At 45.1% G+C, this 24,177-nt stretch overlaps 1 protein-coding gene across 1 annotated transcript in view; it reads right to left on the bottom strand.

Annotated features, from left to right (window-relative positions):
• MYO18B (myosin XVIIIB) overlaps nt 1-24,177 on the bottom strand; it is a 330,341-nt gene that overhangs the window by 35,190 nt on the left and 270,974 nt on the right. Inside the window, 2 exon segments of the mRNA XM_020996632.2 lie at nt 11,552-11,713; nt 14,471-14,598. Coding sequence (XP_020852291.1) covers nt 11,552-11,713; nt 14,471-14,598 — 290 coding nt within the window.

The following is a 24,177-nucleotide window of genomic DNA, read 5'->3' as shown; positions in this document are numbered from 1 at the left end:
CCACAGTGGCTTTCAGTAATAAATTCAGAGCATAACATTGCTAATTATGTGGTGACAGACCGACCATTGAGGCCGGGATATAAATACAATCTCCAACAGGATACACAATCTAGTGGGAACTTTGTGGGGCTAGTCAGTGGAGGAAGAAATGATGCCCCTAAAACCTGAGATAAGAGAGACAATGAAGTATAATGGTTATAGACACATTTTGGCTCTGTGACCTTGGACAAGCCACATAACCTGTCAGCACCTGAGACAGTTCTCTAAAACCATCAGTTTCAGACATGATGTCTATCTGCTTTAGTGGAGGGAGTTTCCATACTGGGAGTCTTCTACATTGATGAAATCACAGGTCCAGATGCTCTCCTCCCCACAAAAAGAAAAAAAAAACACTAAAAACTGTTCCATGGGATCTGTGTCGATGGTTTTATGGGTAAGAGGGAGAGAAAATCCTGCAAATTCTCTGTTTTGGATGCAGGAGGTAGTTTTCCCTTTCTCTTTTTAATTTTCTGAAGTCTCCACCACAATCTGGCTCTAACCTTGAATATATCCTTCTTCCATATAACTTCCTTTGGCTCATTCTCTATTCCAGCCAAACTGTATGACTAAATGTTCTGTAAACTTAGCACACCATCTCTAGGTAGCCCTTAAATAGAGCTCTGAGCCTGAAGTCCCTAAGACCTGAGTTCAAATCCAGATGCAGGCATTTGCTGGCCAAGTCACTTCACCTCTGCCTGCCTCAGCTTTCTCATCTGTAAAATAGGAATAAAGCAGTCCCTACCTCCCAAGGTTGTAGGGAGGATCAAATGAAATACTTGGAAAGCGCTTAGCCCATTGTCTGGCACATAGCAGGAGCTAGACACATGCTCATTCCCTTGCTCTCCCCTCCACTCCCCTTCGTCAATGCATCGCACAAGCCTTCCTCCACCCTGGAAATGAACGCCCTTCTCTCACCTCCAAATCCTTCTCTTCTTCAAGACTCAGCTCAGAAGCCACCTCCGTTCTATTCTTTTTCTACTTCACTCCCCTCCAGTGATACTGGCCTTCCTGTGTGTCCTCCCACAAGAAGCTGGCATTGTCACTGGCTGTCTCCTGTGAGTGAAATGCTCAAGTCTCAGCTAATATCCCACCTTCTACAGCAAGCCTTTCCTAAAAGTCCCCTTCGATGCCTTTCCTGACACTACCTCCATTTTGCTCTATACATACACACACACACACACATATGTGCACATACATGCATAACATATACGTGTGCACATGCACACATATGCATGTGTGTACCTATATGCATATGTGTTTGTGCAGGCATGTGTATACATAGATAAAAACGTATATGTGCATATGTATGTATACATAATATAGAGAGTATGCTTAGAGAGACAGAGACACACAGAGAGACATATAGTAGGTGCTTAATAAATATTTCTTGATCAAGTCTCATTGCCTGTGGTGGGAGGTGTCAAGGGTGAAGAAGGCACCTTCTTCCCTAGTCCTTTGCTTTTCCTTAGCAAGTTCCTCCTTGGGAGGAATCACCTTGAACCTGACTCTAGGCGATACCACTTTCCTAGATGGAAGGAAATCACTAGAAGCTTTCCAACGGGTCCTCTCTCATCCTGGGTGACATCCACTTGGAGGTAGACTGGGTCCCTCTGAGTACCCAGACTGGGTGCTCATGCATGGGCACATGAATGTCCATCAGCCAGCCTTACCTGAGAACTGGGGCTGGGATGGCATCTCAAGCTTTTGGGGCTGGTGCCAGAGATTTGGGGAGACTCTGGGGCCAAGTATGGCAGCAGCCACTGCTGAGGTCATAAACACTTTCTCCTTGTGTCACTAATTAAATTTAGTATCACCATTTCTAGAAGCTCTTGCATTTTTCAGAGGCAGCAAGGCGTCTTCTTGGCCATCCATCACCAGGCTTTAGGTATATTTCTCTTGAGCTGACACTTCCTCATAAATAACATAGACAAGGATTTTTTGTAATCATAAAACAGTCTCTCTCTCTCTCTCCCTCTCTCTCTCTCTCTCTCTCTCCCTCTCGTTTTCCCTACAACGTTTTTTCTTAATCATCTAGGAGATATTCTACTTTGCTCAGTCATTCAGTTACTCAACAAACATCTATTAAGTGCCTACTGTATGCAGCATGGTATAGTGAAGTCTGGAAAACTCGGGTTCGAATCCTGGCTGCAAATCTCATAACTAACTTATGGGATCACTGGCAAGTCATTTGACCCTTGTGGCCCTTAGTTTCCTTATCTACAAAAGCAGACAAAAAGGGCCTGTGGTTCTCACCTCACAGGATGGTTTTAGTATCAAAAGAGGTGCTGTGTTGATAGCAATCTGTGAGTCTTAAAATGCTCCAGAACTGTCAGTTACGATTATGTACACAGCCCCAGCTCATTTGCTGCAGGGGAGGGGGAGGGAAAGGGGATCTAAAGCTGGGGAAGCCTCAGTCCTTCTACTCAAAGAGCACCCAGCACAGGAGGAATATGAGGGGACAAGGCAGACCCGGGGTCTGGGGTCCAGGGGCAGGACTCTGCTTCCAGCAGCCTTGGGGCAATGCCTTGCTCTCTGCCTCAGTTTCATCATAGGTTCTAAGCTGCCCCTAAGAGTGACCCCTCTATGTTAGAAATAGCAGATACATAGCACGTCAAGGGTTGCAAAGCTTTTTTATATGTATTATCCTTGTGTGAGCCTCACGACCACCCTGGGAGGTGGCTGCTTCTTTTAGCTCCATTTTACAGAGGAGGAGACTAAGGATGAGAGAGGGTAAGCAGCTTGTGTCACCCGAGCTACTAAGTGTCTAAGTCAAGATTCAAAGTCAGGTCTTCCTGTCTACTGCTCTCTCCACTGTGCCACTAAGCTATTTTAGACCCCCTCCCAGCTCTGCCATCCCCTGTTCTAAGGCCCCTCCCAGCTCTGCCATCCCCTGTTCTAAGGCCCCTCTCAGCCCTGCCATCCCCTGTTCTAAGGCCCCTCCCAGCCCTGACATCCCCTGTTCTAAGGCCCCTCCCAGCCCTGACATCCCCTGTTCTAAGGCCCCTCCCAGCCCTGCCATCCCCTGTTCTAAGGCCCCTCCCAGCTCTGACATCCCCTGTTCTAAGGCCCCTCCCAGCTCTGCCATCCCGTGTTCTAAGGCCCCTCCTGGCTTTGCCATCCTCTGTTTCTAAGCCCCTCCCAGTCCTGATATCTCCTGTTCTAAGGCCCCCCCCAGCCTTGACATCCCCTCCCAGTTCTGACAGTCTGTATTCTAAATCCTCTCTCACTTTTATAATCCACGTTTTAAAATACCTCTTTTATGAGTCTAGGATCTAAGGTCCCATTTAGTCTTAAGATGCTATAATCTTTTGATTCTAAGACTCCTTTTTCCGGTGGCCCAATTATTCTTCCTTTTTTTTCAGTGAGTATTCCTTACACAGCAGATCATTAGGATTTTCTTGACATTAATGGATAATACTTGGCCAGATCCTTTGGAGTCCGTGAACTCCTCCTTGGATACATCTGAGCTGATTAGAAAGAGAGCTTAAGGCATCATGGACTCAAAAAAACAGATTGTAGCGTAAACATTTCAAGCATGTGTCCGTGCGCACGCGCGCACACACACACACATATTGAATAACCTTTGGGAAATTATTTCCCAATTCTGGATCTCAGTTTCTGCTGCATGTAGAGATATTGATATGACCATATGTCCATAAAAAAAACCCCAGGAATTATGGGGCACCTAGGTGGCACAGTGGATAGAGCACCGGCTCTGGAGTCAGGAGGACCTGAGTTCAAATCCAGCCTCAGATGTGTAAACTCACTAGCTGTGTAGACTCTGGGCAAGTCACTTAACCCCAATTGCCTCACCAAAAAAAAAAAAAAGGCAGGAATTAGTCCAGGCAGGAGAATGGTAATGACCTTGTCCCCTGGTTCTTGTGCTTTGCCCCATCCTGTTCATTTGTATCAAAAACCAAAATAATTAAAACAAATGTTTAAAAAAAATTATTTGAACATGTAATTGGGGGAATATATTATATATAAAAATTAAAATTATAAAATGCCAAAATAATTGGGGGTTTGAAAGAGTGGGCGGCCCTAGGCCCCAAGAGCCTTTTAACCTTTTTTGGAAGTTAAAATTCAAAAGTGATTCTGACTAGCCTCTGTTAAGCATTTTGACAATAAGCAAGGGCCATAAGGAATTTCTCAGGCTAAGTTAAATTTTTTGGGACTTTCTATGTTCCCAAGACCTTGGCAATTGAGGTAAAGGATATCTTTTTGGAAAACAAGTATCTACGTTAGCCAAGGCTCTGAGAATAGATCAAAGCTTCCCACTGGATTAAGAAGCTGGTATGAGGGTTTTCTTTAGGGTAAGAGTAGGTGTATTCAAGTTTTGCTTTCCTAGAGAGGTGGAGCTTAAGTCTCTGCCTTCAGGCGAAGGAAAGAGTGGGCAGAGTCACTGTTTCCTCTCATGGAGAAGAGATAATAACAGCTGGGCCTGTGACACTAGCTTGATGGTAGAGGCCAGGAGGAAAGAGAAGCTCTGTAGCCTTGTGTCCAGTGACCCTAGCCTGGAAGCTGCCACAGTGACCACAGAACCAATGGAGTACCACCAAGCAGTGGCCACGGAACACCAACAGGGACCACTATTTGGCAGAAACTGGAATGGATATCATGAAAATTTTTAAAAATTAAAAAATCCAGTGGGAAGTATACCAGGTGGCTGCAGTGTGACATCATCAAAAGACCTCTTTGACCCCACAGAGTCAGAAGCGGGATTTGCCCCTCTACTCAGAAGTGAATGCCCCTTGAAGCATGTGCATGTGCCACTAAACACATTCCCTCCATGTGAATCCCTCCATGTTTTCCTGGTCAATCAACTAGCATTTATATTATATGCCGGACACCGTGCTAGGGTAGGGGGAATTCAAAGACAAAAAATGAAATCATCCCTGCCTTCAATCAGCTTATGTTCTATTATGAAATACATTCAAAGTAAAGACGTGCAAGTATACTCCATGAGTCAACTCTTCCCATAGATAGATGGGAATGTACAGGTCTAGCTCCTCCTCCCTGTGTGACCCACTGTCTCTTTGCTTTGAATTAATCGTATCCCCTAATTTGCTAAAGAAAGTATGCATATGGGGGAGGGGAGAATTAGGGGTTATAGGTGTGAGTATCTGCAGCCCTGAGGAATATCGTGAACCTGAGGTAGGCTTGTTTGATATGAGGCCTTTCTTGGCTCCCCCAACTACATTCCTCCTAGAGCTTTGCTTGTATCTCTCCTTTGTATATGTCCACATCCTTTTCCTTTGTATACATCCATTTCCACATTGTATCTGTCCTTTTCTTTTATATGTCCCTATCTACGCATTTCACCTCTGTGGTTAGCACATAAATTCCTTGAGGGCAAGTACTATCTCAATTTTGTCAGTATCCTCAGCACTGGGCATAGAAATACTTGTTGGTTGACTGACCGATTGATCTGGAGCTCACTGTGAACTCACGTGCTACCATCTGCAAAATAGGGATTAATAATTGGTGCCCTTCCCCACTCACAGGCCCCGTGTCAGCATCCAAGGAGAGAAGGGAATGTGGGAATGGGATGTGAAAAGGAAAAAAGCATCACCTGAGCACCTGTTGGCCCTAAATTGTCCCTCATCTGTGAAAGCATCATCAGGAATGATTCCGTTTCCACTCCTCTCATCACCATGATCAGGGCAGCCTAGGCATGTGGCTGTCCAGCTGGCAGTGAGAAGGGGATAGTTTCCAGAGAACCAAGTTCTTTCTTCAAATAGGCTTTCTCTCACGCGTAATTAAAAGTAATAATCAGTTGATTTGTTTTAATTAGCTCACCAGCCTTGCTTTGTTGTCTCAATTTCCTTCTGATACTTTTGCTCATCTTACATATCAGTCTTGGATCACTTACCAACAATCACCAATCCTTTCAAGGCCCAAAAGTTAATATCCTCCTCCTTCCAGCTGCCTTTTTTACTTTCTAGGCTTCACCTTAGATCAAGAGCTTTTGAAGTTAGCAAGGAAAATAAGTGTTCATTTCTGGGGTCACCCATTAACCAGCCAGTCTTCTCTCTACTTTATCCTATTGGCCTTTTGTTATGATGAAAGTCCAATGCCTTTCATCTTAATTATGCATCTGTTTAATCCATAATTTCTGATTTATTGCCGTTCACTTCTAATTATAATTGGGCCACCCTCATGACAGAAAACCAAACAAGCTCAGAGAAATGGAGATAAAATCAGATGGGATGTATGAATGGAAAAGGGATCTCACTCTGCCTTCATGAAGGCTTTTAGAGCCCGTCTGTGGGGTGGGGCAAGATCCCTTTGGCAAATCCAGAAGCCTGATTCTTTACTGGATTTGAAGTCATTTCACTTTATCAAAGGAAAGATTCAAAGTCTGGACATGGTGGCAATTATAGTCACAGAATTTGAGCTAGAAGAAACCACAGGAGCCAATTCATCAACCTATAGACAAAAAAGAATTATCTCCTTTACACATAGGGTCATCAATCTGCAGCTAAAAATTACCTTAGAAAGTGTTGAGTTTAACCCCCTCATATTACAGATGAACAAAAGAGAACCCAAGAAATGACCTGCCCAAGGTCACCTAGATCATAAGAGGCAGAGCTGGGATTGGAACCAGGCCCTCTGATTCTGAACCCAGTTCTCTTTCCCCAATACCACATCACCTCCTTCTTACAAGATATCTCAGTGGTGAAATGGATAGAGCACTGGACCTAGAGTCAAGAAGTTCTGGGTTCAAATCCTACTTCAGGCTGTGTGATCCTGGGCAAGGTGCTTAACTTCTGTCTGCCTCGGTTTCCTCATCTGCAAAATTGGATAATCATAGCATCCCAGGGTTGTTGTGAGGAACAAATAATAATTGCAAAGCACTTTGTAAACCTTAAAGCACCTATTCTGTTAACGATGTGGTCACCCAGCCTTCAACTGCTGAGCTCAAGAGAGGGGAAACCCATACCAACAACTGCAATGTCACCATCAATAATTCTCCTTTGAGACTTGCAAAAAACCCTAAGGTAGATACCACAGGGATTCATATCTTCATTATGCAAATGAGGAAACTGAGGCATGGAGAGAATAATTGACTTATTATTGACAATTGACAGATACTTGAAGACCATTATCACAGTCCTCTAATTTTTATTTAAAGGTCAAGGATCATAGAACAGGAAAGGTCCCTGGAAGTCAAGTCTAATCTCCATATTTCACAAATGAGAAAACTGAGGCTAGATAAGGAAAGTGAATTATCCAAGGATACCTAGAATCTGCTCACTTTAGTCCTAAAATATATTGGTCATATTAAAAAAAATACACACCCACACACCCACACGCATCCACACACACACCCACACACACCCACACCCACACCCACACCCACACATATATATATATATATATATATACATACATATATATGTATGGAGAGAGAGAGACATATATGTGTGTGTGTGGGTGTGTGTGTGTGTGTATGTGTGTGTGTGTGTATATATATATATGTGTATATATATATATATATATACAAAATCTTGTATCATGTTTTATACATCATAAAATATAGTCACACCTTCAATATACATGGGATAACTAACACCAGAGAGAGAGGTAGGAAGCCCTGGGCCCATCATTCCCTGTGTGCCCCTAAGTCTCTCCCAAGCTCTCAGTTTTTTCATCAGTAAAATGTACTTGTTGGATTAAAATGATTTCTCAAGAGTCTGCCAAGTCTAAGAGGCAATGATGCTATGATCTCTGAATATAAAATCATCCTATCAGTCACATTACTTTTAAGCCCAGGGCTTGATGAAGGGGGAGTCAGACCCCAAAATAGCAGTGAACCCCATGAGCCCCTTGAATGCTGCAGAGCCTGCCTGTGACCAGGCTCCAGAGCAGATGGCACTCAGGCCTCCCCCAAAGGGTTGCCATTTAGAGCCAGATGGGACCTTTGAAGAGCACATTTCTCCTCAGGCCTGCTCAGGTGCCAGCTTCCCAGCCATGTTATGTTTGGCCAAAGTGAACAGGAGCAGAGAACTGGAAAGCGCAGGTGATAGCAGCCAGCTACTCATGGGGTGGTTGCAGAAAATGTTAATTCTGTGACTTAGGTTTGGAAGGAAATGGAGCTATCTGGGCCACAGAGATGCTTAATAATGGTACGGTGTGAGGCACGACAGGGTGATTGATAAGTGTGCCTAGCATGGTCTCATTGTAGTAGAAGGAACAGAAGGAGGAAAAGGTGGAGGAGGAGGAGAAGGAAGGGAAGAGATGGGGGGATGACAAGGAGGAAGGGAAGAGGAGGGGAGGAGAAGGAAGAGAGAGAGAGGAAGGAGGAGGAGGATACGGAGGAGGGGAGGAGGGTGAAGAGATAGAGGGAAGGAGGAGGAAGGGGAAGAAGAGGAGGGAATGAGAAAGAGGAGTTAAGGAGGAGGAGAAGGAGAAGAGGAAGGGAAAAGGAGAAGGGAGGAGGAGAAGGAAGGTAGGAGGAAAGGGTGGCAGGAAAGAGAGGGGAAGAAGAAAGAGGAGGAGGAGGGAAGGAGGAGAGGGGGAGGAGGAAGAGAATAAACAGCAGCAAAAACAGTATCAGGCCAAGTATAAAACAGGGGGGATGAAGGGAGAGTCCCCACCATTGTTCTCCTCAGCTGACATCTCTGCTGGGCTTTAAGGGTCACAAAATACTCTCCCTCCTTTTCCTCATGTGTTCCTCACAACGAACTAGAAGGTTGTTGGACTAGAACTGTTCTCATATCACAGGCTCTCAGAGAGGTTACGGGACTTGCCTGTAGTCACACAGCCATGGTCAGAAATGAGATTCAAACTTGGCAAGGTACAGGGGAAAGAGCATTGGAGTCAGAGGTCTTGTGTTTAAATCCTTCCTCTGACCTTTGTGACCTGCATTAGCTCAGGCAAGCTACTTTAATGTCCTGGGCCTCTTCGTGTACACAGTGCCATAGGAGTATCACCAGAACCCCATGAAGCAAATGCTCCTGGCATTCTTCTCATTTCACAAAGGAGGAAACTGAGGCAGACAGAAGTGAGGCCATGTTTGAACTTAGGTCTTCCTGACTCCACACCCAGCATGGAATAACAACATTTGGCAATTATACAGCACATTAACATACACAAAGCATTTGACACTCTTCATATGATCTTCACAATAACCCTGTGAGCCAAGGGCTGGAGGAATTGTTATCTTCAACTTACAGATGAGGAAACTGAGTCTTAGAGAGGTTAAGTCACTTGCCCAGTGTCTGAGGAAAGATTAGAACCCAGGTCTTCCTCACCCCTCGTCACTCATTCCCCCCATATAACCTCCACCCCACAGCCCCCATCATTTGACCCCAGTGACTCCTCAGACAGTGACAGTTACTCATCTGAGCCACCGACATGTCTTTTCTCACCAACAGTCAACATGTTGCCTGCTCCTCCTCCCTTCCTCTTTCCCTTCTCCTCTTCCTCTCCTCTTCCACCTTTTCCTTCTCCTTCCCTCTTCCTCCTCCCCTCCTCTGTCTTCTTCCCTCCTTTTCCTCCTTCTTTTTTCCTCTTCCCCTCTTCCTCCTTCCCTCTTCTCCTTCTTCTTCTGTTCCATCTCCTACAATGGCACCATACCAGGCACATTTCTCAAACATCCCGCCATGCCTCATCACCTTCCTCCTTCCCTACCCACCCAGCCAGCCCAGTACCTAGTTTCTGTTTCTAGTTTCTCCCCAGATGTTTTCCAGCGTGAGCCAAGAGGATCACCTGGCAACAGACAGCCACCTCTGGCATAAGTAAAGTATAAAGCCTTGGGGACAATAGCAACTTAGAAGTCCATCTGGGAAATATTTTCCTGATATCCTCACCACACTGAGGCCGCTGTTAGAAAACTCCATGGTGAGAAAGGGGCCTGGGTCTATCTGTCTGTTGTCAGAGGATCTGGGCCTGAATTCTGGCCTGGGGCCTTGTACAAGCCCCTTCCCTTCTCCAGAGGTCAGCGTCCTCCCTCCAAGTAAGGTTGCCTCCAGCTGGAACATTCTACATCCTCTACCCCCAAACAAAAAGGGTGTGATGGTGCACGGTGCAAGCTACTTTTTGGCTCAGTCCCTTTGGCTAACAAGTAAATGAGTAGTTGATGGTGGAAGATTTGGTCAGACACTGCTGGGCACTGGGCAATGCACAACTGGTAAACGAATGGAATTTTCTTCTCCTCTGTTGCTTCTAGTGAGTCACAAAGAAGACTTTTGCCCCCACACAATCTTTATTGGAAGGAGTGATGGGCCTGTGGTGTGGCTCTGCTACCAAGTAGTCATTTACATCCCTCTGATACTCAGTTTCAAATTTTGCAAAATGGGCATGATAAAAACAAAGCAGTGAACATGTGGGAGTTGGAGCCAGAGACCTTTTTCAAAGCCTAACTCTGCAACCTACTACTTTGTGTGACCTTGGGCTAGTCATTGAATTCTCCTGAGCCTCCGTTGTTCTATCCTTCTTTTCTAGAAAGAGACTGGAGCCAGGTGTGGAGGCCCATGACCATAATACCAGCTACTGGGGAGACTGAGGCTGGCGGATCTCTCAAGCTGAGGAATTCTGAGCCGCCATGGGCTGTGCCCACTGAATGTCTGCTTTAGTATGGCGGGCCCCCGGAGCAGAAGGCCACCAGATTCCCTAAGGAGGGTCAAATGAGCCCAGCTTCTGAACTGTTCAATGGTGGCATCAAGCTCATTAGCTGCTCCTAACCTTTCAGCCTGGCTAAGATAGAAAGACCGGTCTTTTTTTTTTTTAACGAGATTAGATTAGATGGCCTCTAAAAACTCATTCCAGCACTGACTCTGATGGTCTCCATTAAATTGTTGCCTATCTCTGTGTAAAATGGGTATAATAATGCTTGGATTGTCTATCCTACAGGGTCATTGTGAAAGGAAATGCTCTGTGAACTGGAGGGAAGAAATCAGTCTGTTAGTTGGTCAGAAAGCATTCCTTATACCACTTACTATATTATAGTTCTTACTTTATTCTAAGCAGTGTGTTATGAGTTCAGAATACAAAGAAAGCCAGACACAGGCTTTGCCCCAAAGGAGCATTCGTTCTAAGGCGGGGGGGGGGGGCAGGGGGAAGAGAAGATAAATGTGAAGATAAGTAGAAAATACTGGGCTCTATACAGAACAAATGGAAGGCAAGCTAGGGAGGAAGCTGGGGGGACTGGAAAGGTCTCCCACAGAAGGTGGGATTTGAGGTGAGACTCAAAGAAAGCCAGGGATGACAGGAGGGGGAGGTCAGACATATGGAGGAAACAGGAGTTATGATTTTAATGAAAATTTATCATTTTATCATGATGATGTTATAGTTGATGCTTCATAAGATAATTATTACATCACACTTATTATATTACGATGTTTTATAATTACGTTCTGCCTCCACACTGGCATTGTCTGGGACTAAGATAACCCAGTTCTGGGCTTGAGGCAGTGAGGCTGGGGCATCAGGGGAAAGAGCAGAACCCAGGAGGGCCCTGATGGTCCCCTTGTGTCAGCGGCCCCAACCACCGTTGACAGTCTCTTACCTCTGATCCAGAACTCTGCTACCATTGGCCGACTGCTGTGAAGGACTTCTCCCTCTGAGGCTGGACCTGGACAGAGTTGGGCTTGGGGACAAACTCAGCCAGGATCTGACGCTTTCCATTGGCTGAGAGCTTACAGAGGATTTCAGGAGGGATTGATTATCTCTGGAACAAGAGCACAGAATTAACCATCCCTGCCCAAAGGAGAGACACAAAGCATCGGTGCCATCCATATTGGCCCATCTGAAATGATCCCAGCCTTCCCTAACCCTCCCTGCTCTACCTCACTAAGGATCTAACCTTCACTCCTTGGGGGACTTGGGGCAAGACTTCCCTGGACTTTGGCTTGTTGGCTCGTTTGTTTTCATCTTTAAAATAATCTCTAAGATTCCTTCCAGCTCAAATGCTTCCTGCACCAAAGTTGATGGGATTGAGAGATGAAAGAGCATGCACAAGTCACCTGGTCACAGGATCAGAAAATCACAGATTTACCTAACTGGAAAACTAGAAGGAAACTCAGGTAGCCATCTGGCCCAATGCACACACGTTCAAATCACTCATTTTACAGATGTCCATTCAACTAGACCGTGCTGCCTCTACCTCTTAGCTTTGTTGGCTTGCTTCAAGGCTCAACTCAGACACCATCTTCTGCAGAAAGCCTTTCCTGGTCTTCCCTAGCTGGTAGTGCTTTCCCCTTCTGGTTACCTTCCATAGCCTCCTCTCTCTCTCTCTCTCTCTCTCTCTCTCTCTCTCTCTCTCTCTCTCTCTCTCTCTCTCTCTGTTGGTCCATCCATCCGTCTGTCTATCTATCTATCCATCCATCATCCATCCATTTATCTATCTATCCATACACACATATATGTATGCATGTATGTATGTCTGTATGCATGCATGTGTGTATTCAGCACCCAAGTGTGCTGAATTCAAACTCAGTGCTCTTTGCACTATGATACAGAAGAAGGATTTGTTGGGGAAGAGGGGGGACACCTTAGAGCACAGAATGTCAGAGATGGAGGGCCACTGAGAATACAGAACATCCTGGATTCTTCATACATGACATTCCATGACTCATCTCTGTCTCTGCCATGTCCAGTCTCCACACTCAGGATGTACTCTCTCCTCTCTTCTGCCTCTCCAAATTTCTTGTTTCCTTCAAGACTCTATGGTCAAGCACCAATTTCTTCATGAAGCCAAGTCAAGACAACAAGCATTTATACAGTGCCTACCATGTGCCAGGCACTGGGCTGAGTGCGAGGGATGCAAAAAAAGCCAAAAGCTAGTCCCTACCCTCAAGGAGCTGTCTATCTCATGGGAGTGGGGGGGGGGTAAGAAGCAAACAAGTTAAGTACAAACATACTGTATACTGGATAAATTGGAGATAATCAATGGAGGAAGGCACTAGTATTGAGGGGGATCAGGGACAGTTTGTTGCTGAAGGCAGGATTTTAGCTGGGTCCTGATGACTGCCAATAAAACTGTTCAGAGTCAGGAGATGGTCTTGTATGAGGAACAGAAAGGAGGCCAGTGTCATTGAATCTCAGAACATGGAGGTGGGAGCATAAGGTGCAAGAATACTAAGGAAACTCTGAGGGGCAGCTAGGTGGTACAGTGGATAGAGCACTGGCCTTGAAGTCAGGAGGACCTGAGTTCAAATCTGGCCTCAGACCAAACACTTGACACTTACTATCTGTGTGACTCTGGGCAAGTCACTTAACCCCCATTGCCTAAAAAAAGAAAAGAAAAAAAGAAGACTAGGGAAAATAGGACAAGGCCAGCTTATGAAGAGATTTGCAAGCCAAGCAGAGAATTTTGTATTTGATTCTGGAGATAACAGAGAGACATTGGAGTTTATTGATGAGGGGTGGGGGTGACATGGTCAACCCTGTGCTTTAGGGTTGACTTAGCCATTTGACAACCAAACGGAGGAGGATGGACTAGAATGGAGAGAGACCTGAGGCAGGAAACCCACTAGCGGCAGCTACTGCAATAGTGTGGAGGAGTGATGAGCATCTGCACCAGGATGGGGGCAGTGTTACAGGCCAGAAAATGGGGGTGGTTTGTGAGAGGTGTTGGGAAGGTAGAATTGACAAGAATTGGTTACAAACTGGACATAGGGGAATGAGAGAGTGGGAGGAAGCCTTTCCTGATCCCTCAAACTGCTGGCCCCCTAGTCATTTTACACATAATTAGCACCTGATCAATAGATCTTTCTGGATGAGTTTTAGTCCCAGGCCCACCATTGATCAGCTGGATGATCTCAGGCAAGATGCTTGACCTCCCTGACCTCAGTGGCCATGATCATGTAGGACCCTGGCTGAGACAATTCCTTAGCATCTCACCAGTTCTCAGACCTACGAGCCAAGAAGTGCTTAGAAGCCAAAGACACTTGGCCAAGGGAGCAGATCCCTAGCTAGGCAGGCAATCAGAGCAGCACCACAAGGAGACCTTGAAATGAAAGGAATTCTTGCTGAGCCAGAAAGTCATTTATGTGCTTAGGAGCTTCTCAGATATGGGCCCAGAGTGGGATGCAGGTAGACCAGAGTGGGGACGGAGAGAGATGTCACATTGGTAGGAAGTAGCAAAGGCAAGGTTTGAACCCAGACTCTCTAAGAGTAACATCAGTGCCCATTCTACCCTACCACCCCCATAAGTGTAGCTCCATAGTATTGGAACTCTGACTGTGATGTTTGTGGGATGGCCTGAATGGTCCTGAGATGGACCATGCCCTTCATCCCTCTCCTCCCTCAAGCCATTGAGCTACCACCTCACCATCCAGAGAACCTTGCTTCTTGACCCATGTTACACAGCTCCAAGACAATGTGAATGAGAATTGTTTCCTCGCTCACACCTCAAAGGCCTCCCAGGCCTACCAGAGATAAGTGAGATCTGCTGACTTTCTGGGAAAGGGAGCCCATCAGTTACCTGTCATCACTAGGACAGGAGTCCATGTCTTCCAGGGCAGCCTGCAGATCAGCAATTCGCCGGATGGATACCTCGAGGTCGGCCTGTAATGTCAGCTTCACTGCCAGGAGCTCCTCCACATTCTTCTCCTGCAATACGGAGATGCCACAAGTTGGAAATCTGCTTAAATATTTTATTTCTACCTTTCATGTTTATTGTCACCTTCATTTCCCAATAGGCCTTTCCCTTTTTGCCCTGCCAGAGAGCCGTCCCTTCTAATAAATAAAAGGAAAAAGGAAAGAGAGAAAAATCATAAAAATAACTGAAATATCAACCAAGTCAGGCATTCTAGTCTGAGGTCCCCATCTCTGCAAATAAGGGAAGGGAATTTTCCCCCTCATTCTGGGGCCAAGCTTGGTCACTGTGATCCGAGCATCGTTATAATTTTTGTGGCTGATTCTGTGCTCTCCATTGACATCGTTGTAGCCTTTGTATATATTGTTTTCCTGATTCTGCTTACTTCACTCTGCCCCAATCGATCTTTTTTTTCCCATGCTTCCCAGAACTGGTCACAGTCATCATTTCTTATGGCATAGTAATGGTCTATTGCATCCAGGTGACATAATTTCTTTGGCCATTTTCCAATTCATTGGATTGTGGATTTAGAACTGGAAAGGTCCTTAGCATCCATCTGGTCTAACCCCTTCATTTTACATATGAGAAAACTGAGGCAGAGAGACTTGCCAATGTTTACACTACTAGTCAATGTCTACAGCAGGATTTGAACTCAGGACTCCTAATGCACCACACTGCATCTACTTGTTTCTAGTTCTTTGCTATTACAACAAGATCTGCTGAGAGAAATGATTATTAATAACTGATGATTTGGGGAGATCCAGAGTTCCCTTGTTTTTCTAAAGCCCTGATTTCAAAAGTTCAGTCTCTTGAAGGACATTACTGATAATGAGATTGAAATAACTTTCTCAACAATTTTACCCCACCCAGGTGGGGAAGCCTCTCTACTCAGGTTGGGTGGGGAGAAATTCTTTGAATAGATTGCCCAAGGCTTAGGGTAATTTAAAGGTAAATGACATAATTTAAAGGTCATTTGAATAGGTTCAGCTCCTCATTGTAATATTCATTCTGTCATTAATTGTTAAAGAGTCAGAGTTGATTGCCACCCTTGGGAACACCCCTTTTTTAATGGGCATATAAGTAGTGAGACCACTGCCATGGTGGTCTTTGGTCTAAGAGAGATACAGCCAAATGACCATCCTTTTATTAAAACATTGGCATTCTTAATAAAATGATTAAATTACCCAGAAATTGTTTCCTGAACCTTAAAGTTGAGAAATGTTAAATGTTGCCATAGGTATTTTGTACATATGAGAGAGATTTTCTAACTGTAAGAAGGCACGCCAGAATTCCCTGAAGGCCTGGACCATACCAAGGCCATAAAGACTAGAAATGGGGAGCATCCTATGGACGTTTCCAGAGAAGACTACCCAAGTGGGTGGTGGCCAGCAAGCTTTGATTGCTTCCTTTCTGTCATTGTTGCTCATCCTATCCCCTCCCTGGCATAATGGATAGGGACAGGTAGGCTGGGGCCACTCCTTCCTCTCAACTCTCATCCCATGATGTACCTCTCTGGTGGCACTGACCATACCCTCTGTCATCTTGCAGCAACTTCTGAACATGGAAGGCAGGGCATAATGTTTATTTATCTTTGTGTATCCCCAGTACCCAGCACATGCTAGGTGCTTAATACATGATTGCTGAATTGGCATTGATGTTGACATTGACATTGATGAAAACTACCTACTGATGAAAGCTGCCATGCCCTGGATAAAGGGGAGACTTTTCTCTCATTGGAGGCCTTCAAGAAGAGAATGGATGACTCTTTGTTGAGAAAGTTACAGAGAAGATTCTCACTGATGTATAGATCAGACAAATGCCCCATGGAAGCAGCATGATACTGTGGAAAGAGCATTGTCTCTGGAGTCAGAGGCCCTGAGTTAAAATCCTGCCTCTGATCTCTTGTATCTGTCACTTGAGAAAATCATTCCATTTCCCTGGGTCTAAGTCTCCTCATTTATAAAAAGGAGGGGATTGGGCTAGATGTCTTCTGACATCCCTTCCTCCTCTAGATCCTAGATTCTATGACCTCTAACATCCTTTCCAACTCCAAGGTTCTGTAATCCAAGCAGAAGAGGGAAAGCCAAATAAAGTGAATTTTATTTACCCATTCAGAAGTAGCAGAATGGGGGCTGTTAGGTGGCCAGTGGATAAGCTCCAGCCTTGGAGTCAGGAGGACCTCAGTTCAAATCCAGCCTCAGATACATGACACTTATTAGTTGTGTGACCCTGGGCAAGTCACTTAACCCTGATTGCCTCACCAAAAAGGCAAAAAAAAAAGTAGCAGAATGAAATCAAAACCTTTCCAAGAAAAACCAAAGCCCTCATTCCAATTCCACTCCACATCAAAGCCCAGAGTATCCCTCAACCCAGCCTTCCCTCTTTGAAGTCAGAGCTTTCAATTGCAGGGGATTTGTTTGCTCAGACAGCTTGGAGCCTCGGGCTATTGCCGGAACCTGGTGCCCCATCCAGGGAAAGGGTTTTCTGGTGACTGAAGTGTATTCACTAGGCAATTCCCTGCCGTTACTAAGGAGAACAAGCATCAGCATCCTGAAGACTAAGAAACATTCCTTGGTTGTAGCAACCCAGGACCTCAGAATCTCTGCACTGGAAGGGGCTTTAGAGAGCACCCAGGCCAACTCAGCCCTAAGTAAGAATCTCTTCAATAGCACGAACCCAGCAAGTGCTCATCCCATCTCTGCTTGAAACCACCTGGGAAAAGGAAAGACTGCCTTCCATTTGACATTGCATTTCATTTCAGGATAGCTCTAATTTTTAGGAACTCCTCTCTATATCATACCTAAATCTGCCTCTTTGTGACTGAAACTTCTTTTTTCCAAGATTATCAGTGATATCTTGAGCATTCTGTCCAAGGCTCTGGTCCACTGCAGCCTAAACATTTTATATTCAATTACCTGTGTCTTATGTTCCCTTCTATTTCTGCATTCCTTATTCTAGTTTCCCTCCAAGTCTGACATTCTCTGTTCTGTGTTCAAAGTTCCTTTCCAGCCCTGACACTTGGTAATCCATTATTCTTCCCAGGAAAGGGTTTCAGATTGACTGACCATTTAAGTCAAAAAAGAAGAGCCACAGGCAAAAACGGTGACAGCAGCTGACAATGACTGTGTAGTGATATTCAAAGGACTGCTTCGCTGAAGGACTTTGGTCTGTGACCGAAGAGTCACATCCCTATACAGGATGTAATGACCATCAGGAGCATTGCCTTCCAACATAGAAGGTGGGGGAATATTCCTATCATTGGCTCTCAATTACCTGCACAAATAGAAATCGTCTTAAGGCATGGGATGAACAATCCTACAGAGGAGATGATTCCCTCTAAATTGCTTGAAGGCTTTAGGATGCAAACTATTTCATTCCTTTTTTCAGTACATGGGCCACTATTCACTTCCCTAAATGTCTGACTCAGGCTAATATATCAAATAAGCATGCTCTAGTCTGGTGTACCACCCAGCTAATGCTAAGGAAAAGCACCTCTGAATTATGGTGACAGGTAGAAGGAAACCAGCCTGTGATTTCAGATTTGTGTGGGTAAGCCACATTTAGATAATTGGGAGTTGATGACATATATCATTCCAGAGTCACAGAAAATTAAGAGTTGGAAGGGATCTGAGATGTTACCTAGTCCAGCCTCCTACTCAATGAAAAATCCTCTCATCAGCATCCTTAGGAGGTGGACATCTAACCTTTGCTTGAACACTTTGCAGTAACAGGGAGCTCACTACCCCATAGGGCAGCCAAGTCCAGTGTTGGATAGCTCTTATTTTTTATATTGAGCTAAAACCTAGTCTTCCTCATAACTTCTACCCATTGGTGGAGGGCATTGACAGTCATCTTGACCCATATCTTGCCATTGAACTCTGATGACTTTGAAGGACAGAGTGAGGCTGGTGACTTTGCACAGCTCTGCCTCACTTAAATCCAATTCACTTGCAAGTCAAGACATCACCCTCCTGATGTCATTGGTCCTCTTCAAGAACAAAGAATCAATATCAACAACAACAACAACCCACTGGTATTACTTGTAAGGTTATTGTACATGGTCTGGCATGCATGAAATCTGGGTTCTAATCCCAAGGGGAATTCCTTGGGATAAAGTCACTTTATCTCTTTTGGCCTCAATTTCCTCCTTGGAAAAATGAAGGTCCTAGACTTGATGACTCCTGATGGTCCACCTGACTCTAAGATTCTAAGTTTCTAGAAAGGATTTTAAGAAATTTATCATGCCTCCATATTGCCTGCCACCAAGTAGAGTGCCTTGGACAAAATAGGTACCTAATCGATGCTTGCTGGACTCAGTCAATTAACAAGCATTTAGTAAGCACCTACTACGTGCCAGGTGAGAGGTAGCATAGCATAGTGGATAGAGAGCCAGTGTCTAAGTCAGGAAAAGCCATGGGTTCAAGTCCTATCTCTGAAACATCCTGGCTTGCATGACCCTGGCCAGGTGCCTCTCAGTGTCCCAGGCAACTAAGACTCTGATTCGCATTTGTGTGGAAAGCCCAGGCCATTGTTCCATGTAGACACAATGAACTTTCACTAATTTCTTTTACAACTCCTCTCCTATTCTCTTAGCTTCTTTTGTTCTTTAGCAGACCTTTCACAGCAGATGCTGACCTGTATTAAGAGTTCTCTTCTCCAGCAAAGCAATAGAAACCCCACATTAATGAAATCATGGGTCTGGTTTCAGGCATTATGCTAGGCTTGGGGGAATACAAAGATAGTCCCTTCCCTCCGTTCTCCAGGTCTCCCAATATTCCCTCTTCGGGTAGCTACATATTCCCCATTCACTTCAGAAAGAAGGCTAGATGTGGGCTGCCTTGGGAAAAATCTGGAGGCTTAGGAGAAAGGACTGAGATATCAAAAGAGGAGGCTGGAGATGGAAGAGGGGGAGAAAGAGTCCCTACCCATGGCTGACTCTTCTCTATCCAATGGGAAGCAGCAGGTAGTGGCTGAGGCTAATCCATCAGTCACAGTGTCAGCCATCTCATAAGGGACCAGAAGCCTTTGCTCTCTCCCAGCATTCCAACTCTGCAGCTTTAATTTGATTTTGCTTCCTCTCAGAACCCCAGAGAGAGAGAAGGCGGGGGAGGGAGGAAGAGAGAGAGAAAAAGAGAGAGAGAGAGAGAGAGAGAGAGAGAGAGAGAGAGAGAGAGAGAGAACGAAAGAGAGAGAAGTGGGAAGAGGGAAGAGGGAAGAGGAGAGGAGAGGAGAGGAGAGGAGAGGAGAGGAGAGGAGAGGAGAGGAGAGGAGAGGAGAGGAGAGGAGAGGAGAGGAGAGGAGAGGAGAGGAGAGGAGAGGAGAGGAGAGGAGAGGAGAGGAGAGGAGAGGAGAGGAGAGGAGAGGAGAGGAGAGGAGAGGAAAAGGGGAGAAAGAGAGAGTGGGGGAGAGAGGGAGAGGCAGAGGAGGAGACAGAGAGAAAGGCAGAGAGAGAGGAGAGAGAGAGACAGAGAGACAGAGAGACAGAGAAGAGACAGAAGCGGTAGCAGCAACAGTGAGCATCTGAACCACCACAAGGGCTAAGCCTGGCAGGAGGAGAGAGGTGAGCAGGCGTTCTGCAAATTTCAGCTGATTGAAGTTGCCAGCTGTAAAATTCCCATCTCGGCGGTGACAAGGTGAGAGATGATTTGCAGCTCAGGCAGCGACAGGCCTTCACATAGGAGCCAGCCTGGCTGTCAGAGCCCATAATGAAAGCTACAGAATCACAGGGCAAGCTGGCCTTAGGGGAATAATGGTGAAGTTCATAAAAACATGCAAAGCGTATTCGGCCTCAGACTGCCTAGAATCCTGATGGCTTGGGGAGTCTGACCAGGTGACTATTAGAACCCTTGGCTGAAATTAACCCACTTCTTAGACCAAAAGACCCGCTGGCTTTCTGAAGTTTCAACAATAAGATGTTTCAGAAAACTCTCACTCGGTTTTTCCCAGTGGAGAGGAACTTGGATCTCTGTGAGGGAAGGCTACAGTCAGGGCAAAGAAATCTCAAGATAAAAAAGGCAGTAGTAGCCCATCCACTACCATGTTACCATACTTTCTCGGTCCCTTTTTGCTGGATCTTCACCCAGGTGGTGCCCACTCACTAAGGGGTATAAGGTATGTTCAGGAAAGATGGCTGCTTTTCAGGGTTGCTTTCCACCTTTGGTGTCCAATCGATCCACCCAACTCTCACCTGTGGCTCCAAGAAGCTGTAGCATGCACAATGGCCACACCCCAGCTCTCCCAGAGGACAGCTAGCTATGAAAATCTGATGTGCAGACCATCCTTCACCTCTCCATTATCTAGTGCTGTTGCTGTTCAGTTGTTTTCAGTTGTATCTGACTCTTGGTGACTCCATTTGAGGTTTTCTTGGCACAGATCCTAGAGTGGTTTGGCATTTCCTTCTCCTGCTCACTTTACTGATGAGGAAACTGAGGCAAACACGGTGAAGTGACATGCCCAGGTTCATACAGCTAGTAAGCTTCTGAGGCCAGATTTGAACTCAGGAAGATGAGTGTTCCTGCCTCCAGGCCTGGAGCTCTATCCATTGTACCACTTAGCTGTCCCAATTATTTAGTGACAGGGGATCATAGGATCATGGGATCATCAATCTGGAAGGGACCTCAGAGGCCATTTCTTCATTTTACACATGAGAAAACTAATGGCTAGGAAGTTTTTAAGTGGCTTGTCCACAGCCACAAAAAAGAGTAAAGCAGCAGAGCTGAGATTTGAACCTATGTCTTTCAGCTACCCAGGATCCTTTGCTTCATCATTTCTCCTGCTGCCTGCCTTTTGGACATTCTCCAGTTACTTAGAAAGACTGCTTGGAAGCTGGCAGTACCTGGGGAAGCTTTTGATGAGGAAGACACAAGGAGAGGTTGAAAAAGTCCTGTGGGGCCATTTCATTCCTATCTTTGTATCTACAATACATAGTACAGCTCCTTGTTTACTGACTGGCCAATATTTGGTCCCAATCAGGCTTTAGCTGTGAGGATAGATGTATGTTACCTCTGGTGACAACATTAGCTAGGTGCTAGGATATTGGCTACTCCTGGTTTATATTCGTGATCTGTTTTCAATCTACCTTTCCCATTGTGGTACACATAATTCCCCTTCCCACACCCTTTGGATCCAGCCAAATTGGCCTTCTTGCTGTTTCTCTCATTTGACTCCATTTCTCACCTCCATGTTTTTGTACTGGCTTGTCCCCCTTATCTGCAAAACACTCCATTCTCACCCTCAACTCTTAGGTTCCATCAAAGTGCAGCTTAAGTCACACCTTCTATGCAAGGTCTCTCTTTACCTTCTCTAGTCACTAGCATCCTACTCTCAAATTATATTTATTTTGTATATACTTTACATGTATATGTACTTATATATACACTTTATATGCATACTATATAATAACAGTTTAATAATAGTTAGAATTTATGTAGCACTTCAATTTTTGCAAAGTAGTTTGAAAATATTATCTCATTTGATCCTCACAACAACACTCAATTTACAGGGAAGGAAACTGAGTCTTAGTCAAGTGATTTGACCAAGGTCGTGTAGCTAGTCTTTAGAACCCATGGCTCTCCCAACCAAGAGTCTACTCTTCTTCTTCCCAGTAGTACATTATGGCTTCCTGTTTTCCCAGGGAATGGTCTCCATTCTTTATAATCAGGGTGAATGTTCTCCTCTATGGCTGGCCACCTAGACCCTCTCATGGATGGCAAGCAATGAAAGAGGCAGGAAGTCTGACCAATTTCTCAACCTCAGCCTGTGGAGTTGGCTCCTTGATAACAATTCAGGTAAAGAATTTGGAGGGAGAGGTTAAAACTATTGGCTAAAGAAAAAGTTTTGAATTATCCATGGATTTCATTTAACCAGGTCTTTGCTTTCCCCCATTAGTAGGGAGTAAAATCACCTTTTCCTAAGCACCAGGAGAAGAAAAACATGGGACTAGGGCTCCCTCCATTTCCCCCATCTCTCTTCTCACATCCCCCAAATATCTTATTCCATTATCTTCTCCTTTACTCTCATATTTCATGAAAATGTGGCCCGTCTCCTTGACAAGGAAAACTCCTCAACATGGTGCACTGATCCCGTTGTATTCCATCTTCTCTAGCAGATTCCTCCAACTATCATCCTCACTCTCAAATCTCCAGTCTCTTCCAATCTCCTGGCTACTTTGCCAATACCTACAAACATACCCAGGTCCCTCCACCCTCCATCCTTAAAAACAAAGCCTCTACTCTGTCCTCTAGTTACCATCCTATATCTATCCCCTTTAGGCGGCTAAACTCCTGGAGAAAGTCATCTACAGTTACTGCCTTCACTTCCTTCTTTTACTTGATTCTAAACCTTCTGAAATCTGGCTTCCAACCTCGTCATTCAACCAAAAATTTGGCCTCCAAAGTCACCAGTGATCTCTTAATTGTCAAACTGAATGGTATTTTTTCAATCTTGATCTTTCTTGACTTCTCTAAAGCACCTGATACTGTCAATCAACTTCTTCTCTTTAATCCTTTCTCCTCTCTGGGTTTACATGATACTGCTCTCTTCTGGTTTTCTTCCTGCATGTCTGACCACTCCTTCTCGGTCCCTTTTTGCTGGATCTTCACCCAGGTGGTGCCCACTCACTAAGGGGTATAGGGTATGTTCAGGAAAGATGGCTGCTTTTCAGGGTTGCTTTCCACCTTTGGTGTCCAATTGGTCTACCCAACTCTCACTTGTGGCTCCAAGAAGCTGTAGCATGCACAATGGCCACACCCCAGCAAACCATCTCAGCAGATGGGCTAAACCAGCTTAAGAGTAACTGAGGGGTCTCAAATCCATCAGTGCATTGGGGGGGGTGCCCCAAGTACGTGAAGACTTCCCCTGGTGGAATGGGTAGATAAGAACAATTTGTTCCAGTGGCCATGAAGGCAGCTGAAGCAGGTGCTGTGGAGCACTTAGAGCTTGGTGAGACATCAAAGATGCCAAGGCCATTCACTGTATTTTGATCCACCACCAAGATGTTGTCTTGACTCTGTCCTGCCACTGAACTGTGATGACTCTAGGAGAAAGAGTGAGGCCACCGATTTCATGCAAATATGCCTCACTTAAATCCAATTTATAAACAAATCAAAAAATCACATACTGACAACAACCATGCCCACCCACTGTGAGGATTCTCCAAAGCTCTGTCCTAGGCCCTCTTTCCTCTCCCTCTATATTCTCTTACTTGGTGATTTTATCAGTTCCCATGAGTCCAATGATCATTTCTATGCAAATGATTTATACATATACATAGAATGTATGTGTTACATATGGACATATGTATACCCAACCCTGACCTCTTGATTGACCTTCAGTCTTACATCATCAACTGTCTTTTGGACATTTCAAACTGGATATCCCATGGGCATTGCAAACTCAGCATGTTTAAAACAGAACTCATTATCTTTTCCTCAAAATCCTAACCCTGCCAAACTTCCTTAGTAGTGTGGAGGGCATGACCATCCTCACAGTCCTCCAGGCTCACAGCCTAGGTATTATCTTTGATCTCTCATTCTCTCTCCCCTCTCCCCTCTCACACCCAATCTCATATCAAACTTGTTGCCAAGTTTTGTCAT

Source organism: Phascolarctos cinereus, unplaced genomic scaffold (genome assembly GCF_003287225.1).
Source record: "Phascolarctos cinereus isolate Bilbo 61053 unplaced genomic scaffold, phaCin_HiC Scaffold_4;HRSCAF=312, whole genome shotgun sequence".
Lineage (NCBI taxonomy): Eukaryota > Metazoa > Chordata > Mammalia > Diprotodontia > Phascolarctidae > Phascolarctos > Phascolarctos cinereus.
Note: the sequence above shows the minus strand (reverse complement) of the source record. Positions and strands in the feature narration are given on the sequence as shown.